The sequence below is a fragment of the Ascaphus truei genome, chromosome 1 (genome assembly GCF_040206685.1).
Source record: "Ascaphus truei isolate aAscTru1 chromosome 1, aAscTru1.hap1, whole genome shotgun sequence".
NCBI lineage: Eukaryota > Metazoa > Chordata > Amphibia > Anura > Ascaphidae > Ascaphus > Ascaphus truei.
Window position 1 is genome coordinate 316,065,619 of NC_134483.1, and position 19,659 is coordinate 316,085,277.

Below are 19,659 nucleotides of genomic sequence, written 5' to 3' on the forward strand. Positions count from 1 at the left end.
AATAATAAATAGCAACTCCAGTAAAACATCTGGCATACACAATAGCTTGACTCCTGTGTCACACTCTAACGAATTAAAACCGATACACAATAGCAGTGATACCGTGTCCACAAACAAGCTCACATAACACAGAGGTCTGTGGCAATACTTACTACAGGCCACACGAGCTCTCCTCCTCCTCCTCATGTCTCGCCCGTTCAAAGTTCCCAGACTATAATGCTACAACCCGACTACTATGTTACAGCCTAGTTGATAGGCTGTCACCAGACATTAGGCATTAATAAATAGCAACTGTAGTATAATATCAGGCACACGTATTATTTTTTTAGCATTTATAGAGACATTTTGCAGGCACAGGGAGATGAAGTGACTTACCCAAGGTCACAAGGAGCAGATACTGGGAATTGAACCATGTTCCCCTGCTTCAAACTCAGTGCCAGTCAGTGTCTTTACTCACTGAGCTACTCCTCCCTAATAACTTGGCTCCAATGTTTCATTCCCAATGAATGAAAGCGGAATTCAATAGCAGTGATACCGCGTCCCCAAACGAGCTCAATTTACACTGAGGTCTGTGGCAATACCTACTGTAGCCCACAAAACTCCCTCCTGATTATGGTCAGCTCTGGGGACTGGGACATCACAATGCACCCCCTCATCTGAGTGCTATGTGTCATTAACTACAGCCCATATTGAGAATTAACTAGCAGTCATAGCCATTACATTTGAACTATCCCAGACCACTATTTTACAGCCTGCCAGACACACAGTGACCAGGCATTGAGGTACCATACTAGATATTTAAGCTACACAGCAGATATTAATACCTACCATGGTCTACTGTCCTACTTCTAGGGTCTGACTGTATAGTTAACAGCTCAGACACACCCAGTACTCTTTTTAATTAGTGTGTCTTGTTCGTTTATTCTGTGCCTATTTATTTTAGTGAATAAACAATTTCACATCACGTGTCCTTATTTGCAGAGCTTGCCCTTTTTGCGCCCCCAATGCAATTGAACCTTCCTGCATGCACCTTGACATCTAACCACATATATATCAGGCTGAGCAGGAGTCTTGTCCTTTTTATTGCATCCTGACAATCGCAGAAGTTGTGTGTCTGACTTCTGGTAGGACGGGCCAGGCCTCCCTTCACCACAGAGCCTGGGATACTTCTCCCAGCTCTGCTCTCCCCTCCCCTTTTGGCAGCCCAGAACAAATGCAGTGTAGTTGGCACATTACCAAGTTGACAAAAAGATATCTTCCAAAAAATATATACAAAGTACTAGACTTAGAATGTAGAAATGTTCTGCCTGGCACCTATCCGTTATCTTGCTGCTGCTACCACCCTTTGCTTGTGTTGGCCAGCCAGAATTGAAGGGAAAAGGAGAAAACAGGAGGACACATTGACTGTGGAAGTGGAGTCTGAATAAATGCTCCGTAGCTAAAGGAAGTGAAACAATTCAATGGATAAAAAAAAAAAGAAGAAAACAGCATGAGATTAATAATGGTCTCAAAAAGATCATTTTTTTTAAATTAAAAACAAGAACTAAGATGTAACCTGTTCAACAGATCATCATCATTAGTGCACTTCGGAGAAAAATAATTCTTCTGGAAGAATTTCACACATCTCATCTATTTGGCTACCGACAAAAATACTTTAACTGGTTAGTCAAAATTAACTTTTTTTTTCCCTTCAAGAAACATCCTTACTACACTGCAGTTAACATATAGCCAAAAAAACAACACATTGTGTTCCTGGAAATAATCTACTATTTACTGGAACTGAATGTACCAATCTTGAAAAGTACATCTTCAAGTCAATAGTCCATATATGACGCAAGGAGATCATTAGCTCTGCAGAAAAGGCAAAACAATGAGGCCATACTTCATTAAACCAAAAGTGTCTATATTGGTTAATACAAACAAACCTGCCCAGATGATGCTAACAAGTTGATCACAGTCAGGAGCATCCACCCTCTGCTAGTCTCTTCACTCTGGTTGATCTCTAGAAACTGAACGATCGCTCGACTGGCAGCTTCTGAGGAACGAGAGACAGAAGCAAGTCAACTAATGCACAAACACAACGCAAAGGATTTATGGTTATTGCTCATATTTGTGTGTATTAAAAAATTGGTAAATATATGGGATTTTTATATTTTACCTTTTGTACCAAAACTCTAAGTGGCCATGAAAACTTTGACCCCGTGAATATGAGGCACAGTATGTTTCTACAGTATGACATGGACATGAGTCAGCCCTTCTTCTGCATGTCTATCATGGCACAGGCATTAGACAGCACCTCTCCTGCATGTCTACTGTGGAACTCGCTGTAAATATGCTGCAAACAACAAACCTTTAGGATCAGATCATGATCGTTCATTTGATACTAGTTAGGTTACTGTTCACATGCAATAAATAATAAACTGTTCTTGCCTTATACCTTTGACCTCTTTACTTTTTAATAATTTTTTTTAATCGGTTATTTACATAGTTACATAGTAGATGAGGTAGAAAAAAAGACATACGTCCATCAAGTTCAACCTGTGCCAAATGCAGACGACAGACATTCATTTAGCATTTAATGTTAACCCAGTTATCAAATAGTAACTTGTATTTCTAAACTCTTGATGCTTAAATCATTTATTAAGGTAACGATTATCCTAGTCAGTTGAATATAGTCTTATAAAATTGAATAAATTGACCGCTCAAATAACCCTGAATTTACAGCTTCCCAATGAACTATATTTACTGCACTTACTACAGCTCAACCCCCTTATAACGCTGTGCTTGGGGTCCAAAAATCACATCGCGCTATAAGTGGATCGCGTTAGAAATAATGTAAAATTGTATGCATTGTACAATAAAGTATTTAAGATACAAATAATCGTGTTGTAAAGTATTCATAAATACAAAAATTGGGAGCCACGCTTGCATCGCGTTGTAAAGGTTGCGTTATAAAGGGGTTGAGCTGCATATACCATGTTTCAGTAGAATTAACTATTTATATAAAGTATGGTGGTAACCTAATGAAACTACGGTGAAGTTGGCTGCCACTGTCCCTAAGGCTGCGCTTATAGTGCTGGCATCGGCGATGCGACAAAACAAATGTATTGCCACCGTCGCTTGCGCTTATAGTAGAAGCAACACGACGGCAAGGTCACTGGAAGTCAAGTCGATTTTTCCAGCAACAAAAGCGTGACGTCACCGTCGCTGTCGCCATAAGCGCAGCACTAGTTTGTCTACCCCAACACAACCTCTACACAATCGCCGGGATCACTGAAGTTCCAGTATGGGAGCTCGACCGGATATGAGCTGCTATTGCCTTAAATGGCAGTAACGCTAATCGAGCTTCCATACCCCTTATCAGTTTCGTGAATCCCCCCTATATGTCCATGAAATATCTGAATTGACTGTATAACCTCTGTTCATTTAATGTAGCCATGTATTGTTATCATAACTCTGTGCCCAGGACATACATGAAAACAAGAGGTAACTCTCAATGTATTACTTCCTGGTAAAATATTTTATAAATAACCGCCTAAGCCATTTACCACGGGTAGGGGAGAGTTAATTTAAATTTCCCCTAGAGAAAAAAATAAGTATCCGTGGGTTAAGAATATGGGAACAAATCCTTCTCTTCGACAGCTCCCTTGTTTCTTTTTGATTTTTTACAACACTCAGACAAATACACATTTGATAAAGTGCTGCTGGTCATGGAAACCCTGAGTAATCTTGGGTATTTCGCCACTATCCGACAATGACTACAGGAAAGCAAAGAAAGCAGCCTGCCTGCATCAAATGTGAGACACACACACACACACACAGACACAGACACACACAGACACACACACAGACACACACACACTATTTCTGTCTCCACACTAGATGAAAAACAGTTTTTTCTTAAAAGCAACAATCCCACTCAGTTTCAATATTGATTTATTTTACATAATTGGAACTAAGGGTGCCTCAGGGTGATATATTTTACCATCCAAGTTCCCAAGACACACTCAAGGGGTTCAGTTGCCGGTGGTACTTCCTAGGCATTTGAATGGTTATCCATTAAGAAGCCGCAACTGCCTTCCTTGATGGTGTTGCGGCTTCCTGTTGACTCGCAGGATCTGCAAGATTGGGTGGCCATACTACAGTATATATCCAAAAGGGAATAAAACCCGGCCAACTAAACCGCTAAGTATCTCTGAAAGTGGGGTTACCGCAAAATCTAAACATGCAGGATCGTTTTTTTAATCGTTTACCCCAGGCTGGCGTCGAGCCTTTCTTGTGTGTGTATATAATGGCATTATACGTAGGTAAAATAAGACTAGATCAGCCTAGGACAGGTTACAAAAATACATATTAGATACTGCAGGACATATTCCTTTACACTGTACTCTATTAACGGTTTAGTAACCCAAGTTGCCAGCGAGTCAGGTGTTTTATTTAGTGGGTGTTCATGGTGTATGTTAACCCGTTCTGCCACAGGGTATTGTAATGCAATCCTATTACGTAGAAGTGTGATACCTCCCACGTCAACACCGATTTCTGTGCTTCATTGTACAGCTTTGGCTATTTAATGCTAAACTAACACAAGTAACGTGTATGCAAATGAGATAAATAGCGCTACCCATTCATTAACAAATAATTCTTAGCTAAAAAAATATCACATTTGTTATAATGTCAACATTTAACACGGCTATATCCATCTTTAGTGAATCTTGCGCTAGGTCTTAATTGTCAGGTGGTAATACGTTTCAAAATTGTATCTTGCCTTTTAAAAATATTTTGTTTATAATATATCATCTGAAAATGTAAACACGGCCACCAGCAAACTTCTAGAAGGGCCACACAAATAGGCCCCTCTCTCTTCTTTGCTGTCAGGTACTAGGAAAGCAGTTATCACACAGGCAGTGTTCTTTCTAAATACACGTACATGTGAAAAAAACATTAAGGCTTTGCAGCATTGCTCCTACATGTGCTACTGTCGCGGTCCCTTTAATCCTCCTGCTTACCCGTAAAAATGCGGTTATGTACTCCGTTTGTCACGGAGTTTCCCGCGCGGCGGCCGCATCATCAGACAAGCGCTAATGGCGCTTATCATTGAAAGCGCCCGCGGCGCGGGAAAACAGCAGAAAAAACGGGGCATCTGCCCGCGTTTTTAAAAAGCCCGTGGTGGCGGCCGCAGGAGGTTAAAGGCGGCCGCCACTGTATATAACCGTCAATGAGCGTATTACCGATGCATGTTCATTATGAAGCAACCTCATTAGACTTATTTTCTGAAGGTGTCACTAAGTTACTGCATCTAATATATAGACCAGTGGTGTTTAACCTTTTCTTTCGGTTAAGGAACACTATAATTTTATTGTAAACTTGTGCGGAACCCCAACCCTCTTCTAATAGTGCGTCTGAGATCAGATGCATTGTAAGGAACCCCAACCCTCTCTAGTAGCGCGTATGAGACAGGGACATAGCTATAGCCCCAGGGGCATGCTTTTGGGTGCCAGCTCTGCAAACGCCGGTCGCAAATGCGTAGTCAGCAAGTTCCAATCGTACATGTGCATGAGCATCCTGCATGCGCAAAATTTGACCCCCGGAGCCCCCACATGTTTAGCTAAGCCACTGGTCTGAGATTATCAGATGCATTGTAAGGAACCCCAAACCTCTCTAATAGTATGTCTGTGATCAGATGCATTGTAAATTCTTCTGTATTTGGTACAATTTTCAAATGACCTGAAAATTGCAGTAAACGCTTTAGGGATTTATTTATTTATTAATAAAATATTTTACCAGGAAGTAATACATTGAGAGTTACCTCTCGTTTTCAAGTATGTACGCTTTAGGGATGCCCGGGGAACCCATGGTTTCATAGAAACCCTGGTTGAAAAACACTGATATAGAAAGTATGGCAATTAACGTGGGGTCGCAGTGCCTAATCAAGTCAAAGGCATGTAACGCACTATTGCAGTGCAGCACCCAGTATTGGAGTTTAGCGAATCCCAGAGATATTATCAGTGCTCACATTGCACTTGCATGGGGATGAGGGGATATCGCTTTCTCAATAAGAAAACCAAAAAAAATAAAAAGTTTACGCAAATTATGACAAGGAAGACTTGGCCAGTATGAAATAAGGGTGCTACTGTACCACTGACATTGCAAGAATCAAATATAAATTAAACGGACACTTTTCCAGCAAATATTAGAGGGCCTCCCTGATAAATAGGAAGGGTGTACAGACATACCCCGTTTTAAGTACACCCGTTTTACTTACACTCGCAAGTATGTACATTTTTTTTTATTGCACCTTACTTCGCGAGTACGGACACCAGGGGGCGGCGTGCGCATGCTGCGGCGGTGTGCCCTCTCTTACTCTCCCCGGCGCTTCCTTTACCCGGCTCCCCCCGGCTCTTCCTTTCCCCAGCTCCCCCTCCCCCCGGCTCTTCCTTTCCCCAGCTCACCCTCCCCCCGGCTCTTCCTTTCCCCAGCTCACCCTCCCCCCGGCTCTTCCTTTCCCCAGCTCACCCTCCCCCCGGCTCTTCCTTTCCCCGGCTCCCTCAGCTCTTCCTTTCCCCGGCTCTTCCTTTCCCCAGCTCACCCTCCCCCCGGCTCTTCCTTTCCCCGGCTCCCTCAGCTCTTCCTTTCCCCGGCTCCCTCAGCTCTTCCTTTCCCCAGCTCATCCAATGCCCGGCTCTTCCGATCACCAAACCACCCCCCCCCCCCCCGAGCCCGCTCAGAGCCTCCGCTTACTGCCGTGCTTCCGCCACTCGCAACCTTAACGCTGCTTGAGGTAGGGGAAGAAAGGGAGGAGGGACATGCAGGGGGGGTGTGTGATGTGAGGGACATGCAGGGAGGGGGTGATGTGTGAGGGACATGCAGGTTGGGGGTGATGTGAGGGACATGCAGGGGGGGGTGATGTGAAGGACATGCAGGGGGGGGATGTGAAGGACATGCAGGGGGGGAGTGATGTGAGGGACATGCAGGGAGGGGGGTGATGTGAGGGACATGCAGGGAGGGGGGTGATGTGAGGAACATGAGGGGGGGGGGATGATGTGAGGACATGCAGGGGGGGTGATGTGAGGGACATGCAGGGAGGGGGGGGTGATGTGAGGGACAAGCAGGGGGGTGATGTGAGGGACATGCAGGGGGTGATGCGAGGGACATACAGGGGGGTGATGCGAGGGACATGCAGGGGGGATGATGTGAGGGACATGCGGGGGGGATGATGTGAGGGACATGCGGGGGGGATGATGTGAGGGACATGCGGGGGGATAATGTGAGGGACATGCGGGGGGATAATGTGAGGGACATGCAGGGGGGCGATGTGGGGGACATGCAGGGGGGACGATGTGAAGGACATGCAGGGGAGGGATGATGTGAGAGACATGCAGGGGGGGTGATGGGAGAGACATGCAGGGGAGTGATGCGAGGGACATGCAGGGGGGGTGATGTGAGGGACATGCAGGGGAGTGATGCGAGGGACATGCAGAGGGGGTGATGTGAGGGACATGCGGGGGGATGATGTGAGGGACATGCGGGGGAGGGATGATGTGAGGGACATGCAGGGGGGTGATGTGAGGGACATGCGGGGGGGATGATGTGAGGGACATGCAGGGGGGTGATGTGAGGGACAAGCGGGGGGGATGATGTGAGGGACATGCAGGGGAGGGTGATGTGAGGGACATGCAGGGGGGGATGATGTGAGGGACATGCGGGGGGACGATGTGAGGGACATGCAGGGGGGGTGATGTGAGGGACACGCAGGGGGGGTGATATATGGGAGATGCAGGGGGGTGATATGAGGGGTGTTGGAGAAGATGTGATGATTTTACCTGTGCGGCCCGATTTAAAAAAAAAATATGTATGGGGGGGATAGGGGTCTTTTAAAAATGTATGAGGCGGTGGGGCTCTTTTTAAAATGTATTGGCGGGGCATTTTTAATATGTATTGGCGGGGGCGGGTATTTTTATTATGTATTGCGGGGTGGGGTTACATGTATTTAGAGGGGTGGGGGATTTTGGTATGTATTTTGTGGGGGGGATTGAGTGAGTGGGGTAATTGACGGAAGGTAGAGGCGAGTGAGAGGAGAGAGGCGGGAGTGAGTGAGGAAAAGAGGGAGTAAGAGTGAGACACAGGGGAGATAAATACATGTGAGGGGGGAGAGTGAGTGAGATGGAGGAGAGAGAAATACATGGGTAGAGGGTGGGAAATAGAGGGGGCTCGTGAGGTGTGATATTAACCTAAGGCCGTGCTTATCTTGCCGGTGACGCTGACGTCCTGCTGCGGTTGCTGGAAAAATCAAATTGAAGTGACTTTCAGTGATCGCGACCAAGCCGTCGCGCCGTCCTGTCGCTCCAACTATAAGCGCACGCGACGGCGTCAATACATTTGTTTTGACGCGACGTCGCCAGCACTATTAGCGTGGCCTATTATGTGTCAGCCAGATAGGGGTTCCCTGAGATTTTTCGAAATACTTCAAGGGTTCCTCCTAACAAAAAAGGTTTGGAATCACTGACATAGAGGCTGTGAAATTCATCATTGTAAGCAAAGGTGGTGTATATTTGGTTACAGCTGTAGGGGGAATTAGGGTCCTCCTTGTTATTCCAGTTTTGAGTGCTGTTTATCGCTTTTTGTTTTGTGTTACAGTAAAAATACTGTGCAGTAGAAGATATGCCCTCTCCATCCTTCCTACATAATTTTCCGTTCATCCATTTTGCATCTGCCAGCACTAGTAAGAAAAAAATCAGCCGACGTTAAAGATTTTCTTTCTATAAAGCCTACTGTATTTATTTTGGTTACAAATGCCTTATTTACATCAGTTATGCACGTATATGATGTTTGCAGTACAGTAGATGCATTGTAAAGTGGGAAAAAAGTAGTGCTTCACTTTAAGTACATTTTCACTTTACATACGTCCCATTGCGTATGTTAAAGCGGGGTATGCCTGTATATACTCTGAACACCATATACCAATGAATGCATTTAAGGTCATGAACGACAGAATATGCAATGAGATATTGTGACTTGATGTGGGGGTGCGTTTAATGTCTCTCGCAATACCCAAGTCACAAACCTGTGGATTTATTGGATGCTCTCCGACGAATCTCAGTCACCATCAGCCGTGAAACTTGTGTTGTAAACTGCAAGAGGTCTGAGAACTTCTCTGTCATGGTATTAGGAGGAGCGCTTCCAAACACCTAAAACAGACAAGACATATCAATAGGACAATACCTGTACAAGTACGGTCTATAGTTTCTTATTTTAACACCTACGTCATAGAACCAATTTTGGCCCCCAAATTTTATTTTTATTTTTAGCTTTTTCTTGGCTTGATTTATTTAATTTTGTTTAACAACGCATTCCATTTAGTTTATAATTATTTACAAAAGTTTTTCTTTCAAACAGGGAACCCTGAAAAGGAGAATTTGAGTAGGACACGTTGCCTTTGGAAAGGAAAGTAGGTACTGAGTAAACAAATAGGCAAAAGCTAAAGTCACATTCCTCTCAAGTGGCAGTTATGCCACGCGCCAATTAAAAAAAATATATATTAATAAAACACACATATACATATACACACACACACACAGACATCTATATACACACACACACACACACACACACATACTGTACATTGATACCCTTACACATGTTGCTGGCATTAGCCCATGTATTTTGAAGTTACACAAAGATGAAGCTCTACAAGACAAACTCTGTGTGCTTGTGTTCACGTACCCGGTTGAAGACGGGCAGCATCATGTAAAGTTTCTCTTCCTGTTCCTTCTGAGTCATGTGCCGGGCAGGATGACAAAGTTCAGTGAAGAGACGCCTCAGATGCATCAAACCCAGAGCATTGTCCTGGGGGCTGCACTCCTCCTGCCGAGGCCGACCCATGATCCGCTTTACCATATTCATGGTTACTGTCTTCTCAAAGCCACCCCGTTCTCTGCAAAAGAAAAGAACAGAATAGGCTCATGGAATTTCACAATACAAACAAAGAAAAGCTTCTATTTAAAACATTATGTTTTGGTCTAGAATTCTTGGATATCTCAATTTGGATCTCTCGACCTTGCCAGCTATGTTACAACACCACACACATCTGGAATCTTTAGAATCTCTCTTACATATATGCAAGTAATTAAATCACTATATAGGACACGGGTGGAATGAGCCACTGATTGAGCCACCTGTTGGGAAGCATGGATATGGATATCTTGAAAACCTGACCTGTATGTGACCCTTGAGGACTCGAGTCAGCCAACCCTGATATAGGCCATTGTTTTTCCAGAAACCATGCTAATGCTCCTCAAAGTTTGGAATTGCCCACTCCTAGTGCGTCAAGTGCTTTTTATCGGTTATAAAGCTAGAACCAACGTGAGATTTTTTTGGAACCCGGATGTCTACTCTACTACCAGATCTTCAAGGTGGGAGGTTAACGACTTTGGACACGGAACTGCCGTTTTAGAAGACATCTGCTGAGCAGCCACATTTACTCTATAAAAAGAACAGCAGTTGTGATGGTGATTGTAGGACAATAAGATGTCTATCGGCTTCAGAAAACAAATGACATTTTCTCAACCTACATGAGTGACAATTGACTATTTTACTTCTTCAGTGCGTACACAACAGTTGAAATAAACTTTACCTATCATTTCTAATGCGAAGAAGAATATTTTTCCATGACTCGTACATAGCTAGACAACAAAACAAATTAGTTAAAACATTAACATACTTGCATGACATACACAAGTATATATTTTAGCACATGTACAAACAAAAATCAACCAGTTCTTGTAATTCACATTGCACTGATGTAACTAGTAATAGTTGGCAAGTCAGACATCAATTTGCCCTTGGTCATGTTTTAATTGCAAAAATGAGCAAATATGTTTATAAATATTGAATGTTTTTATACTGGGGGGATTATTGAGGTAGAAACATACCCATGTGGTCACAGACTAAAATCCCACTGGATTCAGATTATGTAAAATATAAATTAGCAAAATAAAATTACTCTAACTCATTACCATAAAAATAAAAAATAAAAAAGGAGTGTACAGTGTCAATGCCACAAAAAAACAAACAAAAATAAATCCATCTATATGGAAGTGCTTGTACCGTGTATCATCAAAAACCCATCTGATGTGATTTCAGGATGGATTAGGGGAATAAAACAGCAGAACTCCAAGCTCAATAAAAGAAGATAATGTATTTATATATTATTACTTTGCCAATGTTATGGTCTAACAATATAGGAGGGTCGTCAGTGTTAATCAGAAAAGCAGACTTCGTCCCATCGCCGATATTAGTAGTAGTTGGCTAAGTACTTCTGCTAATAGACTACATAGTATAAAACGTACCCATTTTTCACTACAATGCTGGAGAGGTATTAATTACAGACGGGCCACTGACACTTATCTCTGAGTACAAGAGTGTTTTTATCCGATGTATATACAACCTAATGTTAGTGTGCCGAGAAAATGTACACTTAGTGGAAATAAAATACATTGTTAACATTTTGAAAGAACAGCCATGATATTTATTGGTCTCCTTGTTTATTGTGTCTGAAACTCTGATTTTATGATGATAAGATTGGCCATATTAAAATATTCATGAAGAAGACTGGGGTGGATATAAAATAGTTGCAAGTGTGGCAGAGAAGTTCAATAATAATGTTATGACTTTGGCACAGGTACAGTAGATTGCCCACTATTCCCGGAAAGGAAAACAAAAACAAATTAAACAGCCCCTGTCTTCAAGGGAGAAATTGTGTGCCATTGTTCTAATGAAATACATTTGAATCATATTGGACAATTTACAGTGACTGAAGTAATGTCTCATTACTATTGTACTACATATTACATCCACAAAATAATAAAAACGCAACACTCCCTTATACATATTTGAAGCAGGGGTTCTCCAGAGCTGGAAGCCCATTCATTTCAGCTCCAACTCCAAGGACCTCCTACTTCCCGAGGTATCTCCCGCCAAAGTAGGCCCTGGTAGCAGCTCCGGCTGTGCAAGCAGGGCTTTAAAACTTGTACAGCTCCCGCGTCACGAGCCAATAGGAAGCCGCAGTGATGATATCATGGCTTCCTATTGGACAGCGGGATGCAAAATCTTTGAAGAGTGGACATATTAACCCTGGTAGCCGAGGAGACCGGCTTCCGGCACCTACTCTGGAGGTATCTCCGGAAGAAGGGAATCCCATATTAACGGGGATCAGCTCCGGAGACCCCCCCCCCGCTTCACTGTTGTATAAAAAATAAAAACAATTTGCCCCAAAATCCGCCGGCATGAATTGCCGCTTTAACATTCTTGCATTTTAAAATAGAAATATGTATTTGAAACATACAGCTGCAAAAATGTTCAAAACAAAGTGATATACCATAAGCGTATAAACAGTTTGATTTTAGGAAGTGTAAACAATGCACCCTTGAGATAATTAACTTCTATTTCATATAAACATTTTAGATTCTACTGTATTATATAAATACAATATATTCTGAGTAAACTGTGGTGCCAAAGAGAAATTCATTTTCAACATTACAGGAAAGGGGGGAAAAAAAAGAAGAAAAAAAAAAGCTGAGGGGGTTTGTGGAGCATAGCAATTTCCGTTTTCTATTTGCCCTTTTGCTGTCCAAAAATGAAACACATACATCCATGCCATGCTGAGGCTTCGCAGTAGGACTACAAAAAGAAAATGATGCTGTCACATTCAATCAATCTCAGAAGCTTAACTCAGTCCAGTTTCACAGAGAAAATCTGTTTATTTTCCCTTTCTTGTTAAATGTTTGATCCCAACGATGTGCTCAGCGAACGTGGAAAAAAAAGTGCTCTGCAGTAAATTAATTGGGGTATAACTTTTTTCTTTTTCCAACTGAGCCGAGTTCTCATGTAAAACCCTTTATTTATTATAATTATCATTAAAAATGTATAGGGAGAAGGAGAGGCTCAGTGAGTCAAGACACTCACTGATAACAATGAGGTTGAATAAGGGGAACCTGTTCAATTCCCGGTGTCAGCTCCTTGTGATGTTGGGAAAGTCACTTTATCTCCCTGTGCCTCCCATAATTGTAATCTCATCTGGGCAGGGACGGTGTCTGTAACATCCCTATGTGCTGCGTACCGCGCACTATACTGTAATTGTGAAGCGCCGAGTCCCATTGGGAGAAAAATAAAGTTATTATTATGTATTGATAATAGCTGCAAAACCATGTTGCCCAATCCAACCACTTGCAACACAAATATCAAGTGGAATTTGATGCTGACATTTTTTATTTTCTGCGGATGGTATTTAAAGCCGCAAACCCGGTGGTTTGTGGGGGTTTTTCTGGACTTTCCTCAATTGGTGGGTCCCGCAACTCCTCATCAGTGGTCCCCTGACATCTGGGGACTTCCTGGTTCCCAATGAGACAATTTTAAAATGGTGTTGGTTTTGACACACAAACATAAAATACAAATATGGCAGCGGACTACAAACCCTAGGGTGGCCAATGGAAAGCAGCAACATCGGGGTTAATTATTGGCTGCCGGAGCAAGCCCTGACCATGGACATACGGTTTACCCAGTTTTCCCAGTGGACCCGGTGGAGGAACCAACCAACAGGTTACTTGGATGGCAGGGACAACCTATGGATATGGGCCAATGCCCACCCCTCCTCCAGTTCAGATAAGATCACACAAATTAACAAATTATGACACCCGAGATTGTGTGCTTATATATATATATATATATATATATATATATATATATATATATATATATATATATATATATATATATATATATATATATATGAAACTAGGGGGCAGTTTTAGTAAATTATGTCTCTACCTATATCTTAGAAATTGAAGCTCGAGTCATAGATCAAGTTTCTGTACTTAATGGCTTGAAATGTACATGTCCCCTCAACCCAAACAAAGGGTAACTGTGAAGCCAGAGGTTTCACAAAACCAAATAGTCAAAAAGTAAGAAATCGCTAAATATACATACATACATATCCAGTATAGTTTTGCACCTTTAAGAACATTTCACGTATTTAAAACAATACAAAAAATTTTTTCTAGCTTTACTGATAAAATATTTTTATTTATCCCAAATACCAACTACGGTATAACAAGGAAAGTTAGTGTGCTGTTTGGGTCATGTTTTTCTTGTTGACCACCCTCCATATGGCTGCCAAAACCAGCCGTTTCAACCTTCACAACATTCTCACAATGGGGGGAAACAAATAGGGTACAGCATAAAGCCTACACTAGATCCCTATCAAGCTGCACTCTGGATGTAGAAATATAATCTGACTTTCATAGTCATAGAATCCCAATATTCATAATGTAGCAATATTATACCAGTAATTGTTAGCCAATTGGCAATATTGATCGGAAAAACTGACAGTGATTAGAGTACTAGGATCATTAGAAACATAATATTAAAAACAATAACATTTTATTAATGATATTAATGGACAACGACGCATGTGATTATATGTATACAGTGATTGATTAAAAAACCCCATGGTATATAATTACCTAAAACTAATTAAAAACCTAAAGAAAGATCTGGAATCCTGGAGCAAATACAAAATCTCATGGATCGGCAAGATAATATCTATTAAAATGAAACGCCTACGTATAATGTATTTTTTTTTCCATACCCTCCCCATTAAGATACCACTTAAAGATCTAGAGGACCTCCAATCCAGTATTACCAAGTTTGTATGGAACAAGAACGTCCCAAGAGTCAAGAGAGAGGTACTATATAGACCTATGGGGATGGGGGGGGTTGCCCTCCCTAATCTACTGAAATATTATCAGGCCTCCCAGCTGAGTCAGCTTCTGCTATGGAACTCTGTTCCGCACTCTAGAGCAGGGGTCTCCAAACAGTCCTCAAGGGCCGCCAACAAGCCAACTTTTATGGATATCCCTGTTTCAGCACAGGTGGCTCAATCAGTGGCTCAGTCTTCGACAACCCAGACTTTGACCCAGCTAGAGCGACAGGTGCATTTCAAGCCTGGAAGGCGACCGTCAAAGTAGGAGATCTGTTCTCTTTCTGTAGGTTTAACCCGTTCCCAGAATTAGAAAAACATTAGAAACCTGCCCCCCTCTGAGATATTTTGTTACTTGCAGGTAAAACATTTTGTCACACAATATTATAGAGTCGGTGTGTCTCCTCTCTCCACTTATTTTGAAACGCTTGATAGAAACCGAGCTCTGGAGAAAGGTATGATATCCGCTCTGCACCATATTCTAATTGGCCCTGATGGAGGTGGCAAATAGCTCTATATGCTGAAATGGGATGAAGAGCATGAAGAGGTCCTCGATGATGAGGACTGGACATATATATGGGAAGCTGCACCAAAAAGATCGATATGCACTCTGGTAAAAGAGAACTCCTACAAATTACTATTTTCCTGGTATATGACTCCAGTTAGGCTCCATACAATATTTAACTCCCATTCGCTGTCCTGTTTTAGAGGCTGTGGACAAAACGGTTCAATGACACATATATGGTGGCGATGTCCAAAACTGGCCCCCCTATGGAAGCTCTTCTTCCAACTTATTAATAAGTTGTTAAATGTTAAATTGAGACCCAACCCATGGGTTGCCCTCCTGGAAAGACCTATTCAAGATATGCCGCAAGCCTCAGCCAAGCTGATCGCCCATGGCTGGTCAGCCACATGATGCTGTATCGCGGCATCCTGGAAGAAACCGGAAGCTCCCTCTCTAGCCATGGTTAAACGTAAGAAATGAAATAGCTCTGTTATGGAAAAGCTCATGGCATTCCTGAGAGAGAACTGCCATAAGTTTTCCCAGATATGGGAAATATTTGCCGGAGAAGGGGGGCAGAGAGGAAACAGAGAACTGGCCGTAATATAGGAGGGATTAAAATGTTCCCCCCAAAGTTGGTCGGGCAAGGCCTGGAACAAGGAATATTTCTTACAGAGAATAGGTACAGGACAATAGACAAGTGAAAAACCTAAAAAGCTGATACAAAAAGGTGCTTCTTCCTCCCCCTCCCCTCCTATGTATTTGTCCGGTCTATTTATTATTTAAACAAGGTTATTAGTACAGTAGTTGTTAATGTGACCCCATCATCCCTGTTCAAATATAAATGTATGTGAAAACTACTAGTTGTGGTCCTGAACGTTCCCTTTTTATTTTCTGTAAAAAACTGAAAACTGCAAATAAAATTAAGTGGAAAAAAAAAAAATCCCCAAGGTAAGAGGACTCAGAGATATATGCAGTATTGGATAACCCTCGAAAAGGTAATTAGAATTCCAATATGTCTCTCAACAGTAGTATCTTTGAAAGGGTAGTCCAAGATACATCCAATTGGAAGCAGAATCAGGCACTTCCACACCAAAGATACAGCTCTAAATGAACGCAACATCTTCCCCCTTACATGCATTTCTCATTTCCACGTCTTCCCTTCTACAATATCTTCGACCAGTTAAAAGCATAAACAATCTTCCATCGCTCACTTCCTCCTGCTCTTCTTTACTGGATAGACCATAACAGATGGCCGCCTCTGTTTCTCTCACACACCTTGCCCCATGGGACGTTCTGGTGGAGTGCGAATTCTCTCCCCTCACTGCAAGTTTCTTTAACTCATCTCTTTCCTCTCGTACTTTTTCATCTCTTTTTACGCATGCTATTGTCCAACCCAGGGGAGCACAGACTTTGTCAGCTGCGCCCCACTGCCTGCTCCCCCTCGCTTTCACGCCCCCCTCACCTCGCTCAGCAGCGTGAAATGACGCCGCAGGGTCACGTGACCCCGTTACCATGGCGACACCGTGTGACGTCACTCCGCATGACACCGCGGCATAATTTGACACCACGTTGCCATAGCGACGCGTCACACCAATGCGTCTGAACCCCAGTAAGTTTGCTGCAGAGGCCTCACGTGATCCTGTGGCATTTAATTTTATAGCCTCGGGGAAGAGCGCAGAGCCTCTGCAAGTGCCCCCGCCCCCCCAAAAAAAACGCGCCCTCCACTTTGCGCACCGACTCAAGGTGCACTTGACCTCCCTGAATTGCAATTTTTTTTTTAAATAATTTTTAAGGAAGATAATTTTACAGGGAAAATATTAACCAAGATAACATGAAATTTACGGCATTGTGTAAATCCAGAGGATATGGAAAAAAGAAAAGAAAAAAGGGTGACAAAAAAAACAAAGACGGGGAGGGGGATGAGAGATTTCAGGTAGAACATAAGGAAATTGAGCATACAGTAGGAACAAACACACACATATATTAAACCAAGCCAGGGCAAAGAGCTTGGTTTCAAAAGCTATAATTTGACTTAACTGGAATTTAAGGCAATTTTTTATTTTATGCGGATGAGTTTAAGATTGAGTCTAGGATATTTACATCCCACAATAAGGTACATATAGAGATATTGTGAGATATGTAATGTCAATCCCACGTAAGGGGTAAAAAAAAAATATATATTTTTTTAAATTGTTATCATGTAGGTCCGAGATCAATTTCTGCAAATATCATGCCAGGTTTTAAATGTGTCACTAATCAGAATCTTTTCTTTCAAGCTGGCACGAATAGGTATGACTTTGTAAATGCTAAATGTCTACCATATCCAGAGGGAGAACAAGCTTTGCTTCCAAATCCACACTGCAGAAAGAGTTGAACTTGAGAATACAGTGTCTGATGTGTCTAAATCATACATACAACTGGTATGTGGTTCTTCCACAAATAATTTACAGATAACAGTAATCCCATTATCTGATAAAACTCCTAATAGGCCTACATGGAACTCATTATTTGATGGGTCATTATTCCCATGAAGTTTCACAAAACTATGAGTTTCAGAGACCATGGAATTAACCATGCACCCTGGCATAAAGCCTTAATATCCGGTGAGAGGTACCTTTCCACTGTCTGCATGTCATTCATTCCAGATGGAGGTTTACCGCACATTTGCATCTCCCTTGAGGTACCGCAACTTCAGTTAGCTTGTGAAATTCAGAACATCGGTCAAACATTTCAAGGTCAAGTTAATATTACCCAGATGTAATCAAAAGAACTCATCAAAAGCCAGTTTGCATGTACATACTTTATGCATTGCTGGTTTTCAGGCACTTTTAAGCAAACCAAGATGGAACACGTGCTACCATTAGAAACCACTTGGCATTTCCAAGAAATACTTCATATTTGAGCATGTAGTACTTCTGTAATGTACAGTACAATGTTATCCGATCATTTTGTTACAGGTAGCCAGACAGGTTGCAGGACACAAGCCTAGCCAAGCAATCTTACATACAGTAGGCCTCGGCCGTTCCAGAAACAGATCCATATCTATTTATTTTAGGTAAATGTCACCGTCTGAAATAAGACCAGGTTTTATTTTATTAGTAAAACTATGTTTCTCCAAAAATTCTATTTTTCATGCACAAGATGTTGTTTTTTGCTCTCACAATTAAGCCGATTTTTTTTCCTTCCTTAAACTAGGTGATCATTGAATTCATAATTAAAAAACACCTCAGACTTTTGTGCAAAAGTTTGCTGTTTGAAAATGATGCCTAAATTAAAATAAAAATGTCTTGGCTTCTTTTGAAAAATCCAAAACCAAAAATTGAAATCTCACAAAACCAAAATACTACTTTTCTTTTATTAAAGTAAATAAAAATACCACTTTCATTAAAAAGAAACAAATCTATCTTAATATTAAGTGCCGCCAATGAACAATGCATCAGTATGCTGCAAGGTAAACCGATCTAACACATACATATAATAAAACCAGTGGTGTTGCTTGGAATAAGCACATTTAGCCATTTCTTACAGGTACAATAAGCTCAGAGAACTTTCTTCATTTTCAGGCGGAGTTTATTATGAATAAACTGGTTGCTGTTGTGCCCTGAAACTGCATGTGTGTCACTGCAACTTATGTATTAGATGGTCCCACTTCGCAGCATAGATTGATGAACAAAATAAAGTTAAGGCGCCTGACTATACTGTATGTTATACATTCTGCTGTTTAACAGCATTCCTATTCTTATTATCACAGATTAAAATGATAGTTTAAAAATGCACAGATTAAATAAGTAAAAAATATTAAATATCATGAGTAAACATAAGAAAATGAAGTATGTATGTATTTTTTTTCCCGAAGTTGGTATGATAACGTATTCATCTCTTCTAAGAAGGCTCACTTGTGCCATTCCCAAGCATTATTAAAAAGGTGCACAAGATAGAACATAGTAGATATTGAATACATTGAAATATACTGTACCTTCCAATGTCTTAGCATTGCTTCCCAATGAGCGAATTCAGGGGGGCGCAACTTTTTTCCCTGCGCCCCCCTGCCGGCGGTCACCTCACCCCCGCACCCTGGCGTCATGACATCACATTGCCATAGCAACGCGACGTCATTTGACGCTGCGTTGCCATGGTGACGCGTGTGGAGCCAAGGTACGTAAAGGTTTACAGAGGCCATGCAGCTCCTCCCGGAACTTAATTTAAGTGCCTTCGGAAAGCGCGCGGGGCCTCTGTAAACCGCGCGCCCCCCGCAGGCATTATAACGCACCCCCTGGGGGTCGCGCCCCCCAGTTTGCGCACCGCTGAGCTAATTAATAGTTCTTTTTACATTCATACCCAAAAGTCTAACTGCAAAACACACCAATAAACACAGTGGGATAAGAAGTATATTCCATTTTAA

General features: G+C 42.0%; 1 protein-coding gene across 1 annotated transcript in view; it reads right to left on the reverse strand.

Moving 5' to 3' along the window:
- The window catches only part of WDFY3 (WD repeat and FYVE domain containing 3), a 321,115-nt gene that overhangs the window by 202,869 nt on the left and 98,587 nt on the right, over positions 1-19,659 (reverse strand). The window contains exons 3-5 of the mRNA XM_075604516.1: positions 9,721-9,931; positions 9,062-9,185; positions 1,926-2,035 (exon numbers count right to left, since the gene is read on the reverse strand). Coding sequence (XP_075460631.1) covers positions 1,926-2,035; positions 9,062-9,185; positions 9,721-9,900 — 414 coding nt within the window. The 5' untranslated portion in view covers positions 9,901-9,931. The remainder of the gene's footprint in view (positions 1-1,925; positions 2,036-9,061; positions 9,186-9,720; positions 9,932-19,659) is intronic.